Source organism: Somniosus microcephalus, unplaced genomic scaffold (genome assembly GCF_052327205.1).
Source record: "Somniosus microcephalus isolate GS21.2 unplaced genomic scaffold, FLI_Smic_1.0 unresolved_chr5, whole genome shotgun sequence".
NCBI lineage: Eukaryota > Metazoa > Chordata > Chondrichthyes > Squaliformes > Somniosidae > Somniosus > Somniosus microcephalus.
In genome coordinates, this window is record NW_028225183.1 from 42,572,479 (window position 1) to 42,575,121 (window position 2,643).

Below are 2,643 nucleotides of genomic sequence, written 5' to 3' on the forward strand. Positions count from 1 at the left end.
TACCAGAGACTGACAGATACAGAATGAGTCCCACACTCACAATCAGTACCAGAGACTGACATCCAGATTGACTCACACACTCACAATCAGTACCAGAGACTGACAGATCCAGAATGACTCACACACTCACAATCAGTACCAGAGACTGACAGATCCAGATTGACTCACACACTCACAATCAGTACCAGAGACTGACAGATACAGATTGACTCACACAATCACAATCAGTACCAGAGACTGACAGATACAGAATGAGTCCCACACTCACAATCAGTACCAGAGACTGACAGATACAGAATGAGTCCCACACTCACAATCAGTACCAGAGACTGACAGATACAGAATGAGTCCCACACTCACAATCAGTACCAGAGACTGACAGATACAGAATGACTCACACACTGACAATCAGTACCAGTGACAGACAGATGTAGAATGAATCTCAGACTTGTACACCGTCCTAGTGACAGGCAGATGTAGAATGAATCTCAGACTCACACTCTACCAGAAAATGACAGATTCCGAATCAATAACAACACTGACACATGGTACAAGATAGAATCCCACCCTGACACTTAGTCTTAGTCATAGAGTCATAGAGTTACACAGCACAGAAAGAGGCCCTTCGGCCCATCATGTCCACGCCAGCCATCAAGTACTGTCTATTCTATCGCCGCTCCTTCATCGTCACTGGCTCAAAATCCTGGAACTCCCTCCCTAACAGCACTGTGGGAGTACCTTCATCACACGGACTGCAGCGGTTCAAGAACCTGTATCACCAAAAACTTCTCAAAGGGCAATTAGGAATGGGCAATAAATGCTGTCCTTGCCAGCGATGCCCACATCCCTTGAACGAAAAAAAAAGTGACGGACAGGAAACTAAAGGATTCCACGCTCACATACCGTAACAGAGACTGAGATTGAGAATGATTCCTACACTTACATAAATCAATTCTATTTCAATTTCAATTTTATTTGTCACATAACCAAATACAACAAGTGAAATCCAGTCAGTGAAATGCTTTTTTCTTAATGAGCCGAGCGCACCAATCAACAAAGGACACTTAGCTGCCTGGGACGCACGGAGCCCGCAAGGACGGCAGAGACTGAGTGATACAGAACTATCCCCACACACACAGTATTAGAGATTGGCAGATGCAGAACTAAAGTGGCGGAGACCACACCGCAATGCGTGAATATAGTGCACAAATTGGAGGAAGTCTATCTAACTGGCTGTCCCGTCCGGAAGGAGTGTTTGCGGCCCTGGAAGATGGTCTGGGAAATGGTGAATGGGCAGATGTCACACACGCACTTGCAGGGGGCGTACTAGTGGCAAACACTCAGTCTGATTGGATACCTAAAGAAGCCAATCAGAGATATGCAGAAGAATGGAAATTGACATCATTCCTAACCAGCCAATCACAATCATTGCCTTCACCCATCCCTCATTAGCATAGGACTGTGGGGTTGCCTATATATTCCGAGCGCGGGGCGGGTTTGAGTCATTTTGTTGCTGAAATCGAGCTTAAGAATGGTGGACGCAAAGAAGACAGCTGCTAAGAAGGGCGCTAAGAAAACCGTCACTAAACCGGCAGCGAAGGGCGGCAAGAAGCGCAGAAGGTCGAGGAAGGAGAGTTACTCCATCTACATCTACAAAGTGATGAAGCAGGTTCACTCCGACACTGGCATCTCCTCCAAGGCCATGAGCATCATGAACTCGTTTGTGAACGATGTTTTTGAGCGTATCGCGGGTGAGGCTTCCCGCCTGGCCCATTACAACAAGCGGCACACCATCAGCTCCCGGGAGATCCAGACCGCCGTGCGCCTGCTGCTGCCCGGGGAGCTGGCCAAGCACGCCGTGTCGGAAGGGACAAAGGCGGTGACCAAATACACCAGCTCCAAGTAAAACTCCACGCTGTCCTGAAAGAAGAAACTCCAAACACAACGGCTCTTTTAAGAGCCACCCACTATCTCTCTGAAAGAGCTACACAACGCATCGCCTTAGAGATTCAATTTACTGTAATTAATAAGAACGTTTGAAGTTCCAGCTGTAGATGTAGTTTTAACTCTCAGATAAGCAGTTTCATTGACCGGATCGCCCTTAGCGTCGATGTTGTATTTCCCGCCCACTAAAACACAAACGCGGTCCTTGGTCGCACTTTGCCTTTGCTCTCAGACCCGTTTATTTGCAGCGCCAGCCGACTAATTAAAAGTTTGTTTTAGGTGCGAGATTCCGATTTCAGTCACCTCGTTCTCTGTCAAGACCTTTGCATTTTTCTAAAGCCAGTTGGGAGTCCATCCGTTTATTAACCGGAGATTTGCTGCATTGTAACAACCCAGAATGGGGTTTCTTAGAGACCAGAACGGGGTCAGTTTGAACACTCTGCCCCTCTTCTTTTCTCACAGCAGGACTCCCAGATCTGGTTTCACTCCCGCAGCAGCGCCTGTGCAAAGGATCGATCGATAATCTGTGAATCCTCACTTTTACACAGATTGAGCTGGAATGTGTCCCGTTACAGAATCAATGGGAATTTAATCCCGCCCGTGTAAACTCAATATTGAACCCGAAATTAATCCTGATTGTAACAGCCTAGAATTTGCAGATGAAATAAGATAAAATGAATTTTATAAAATTGTGCAAAT

The 2,643-nt window shown here is 46.6% G+C and overlaps 1 protein-coding gene across 1 annotated transcript; it reads left to right on the plus strand.

Annotated features, from left to right (window-relative positions):
• Window positions 1-1,519: 1,519 nt before the first annotated feature.
• LOC147088004 (histone H2B-like) lies at window positions 1,520-1,935 on the plus strand. The gene has a single exon (XM_085977874.1). The coding sequence runs from the start codon at window positions 1,532-1,534 to the stop codon at window positions 1,904-1,906; it is 375 nt and encodes a 124-aa protein (XP_085834000.1). The 5' UTR covers window positions 1,520-1,531; the 3' UTR covers window positions 1,907-1,935.
• The last annotated feature ends 708 nt before the right edge of the window (window positions 1,936-2,643 follow it).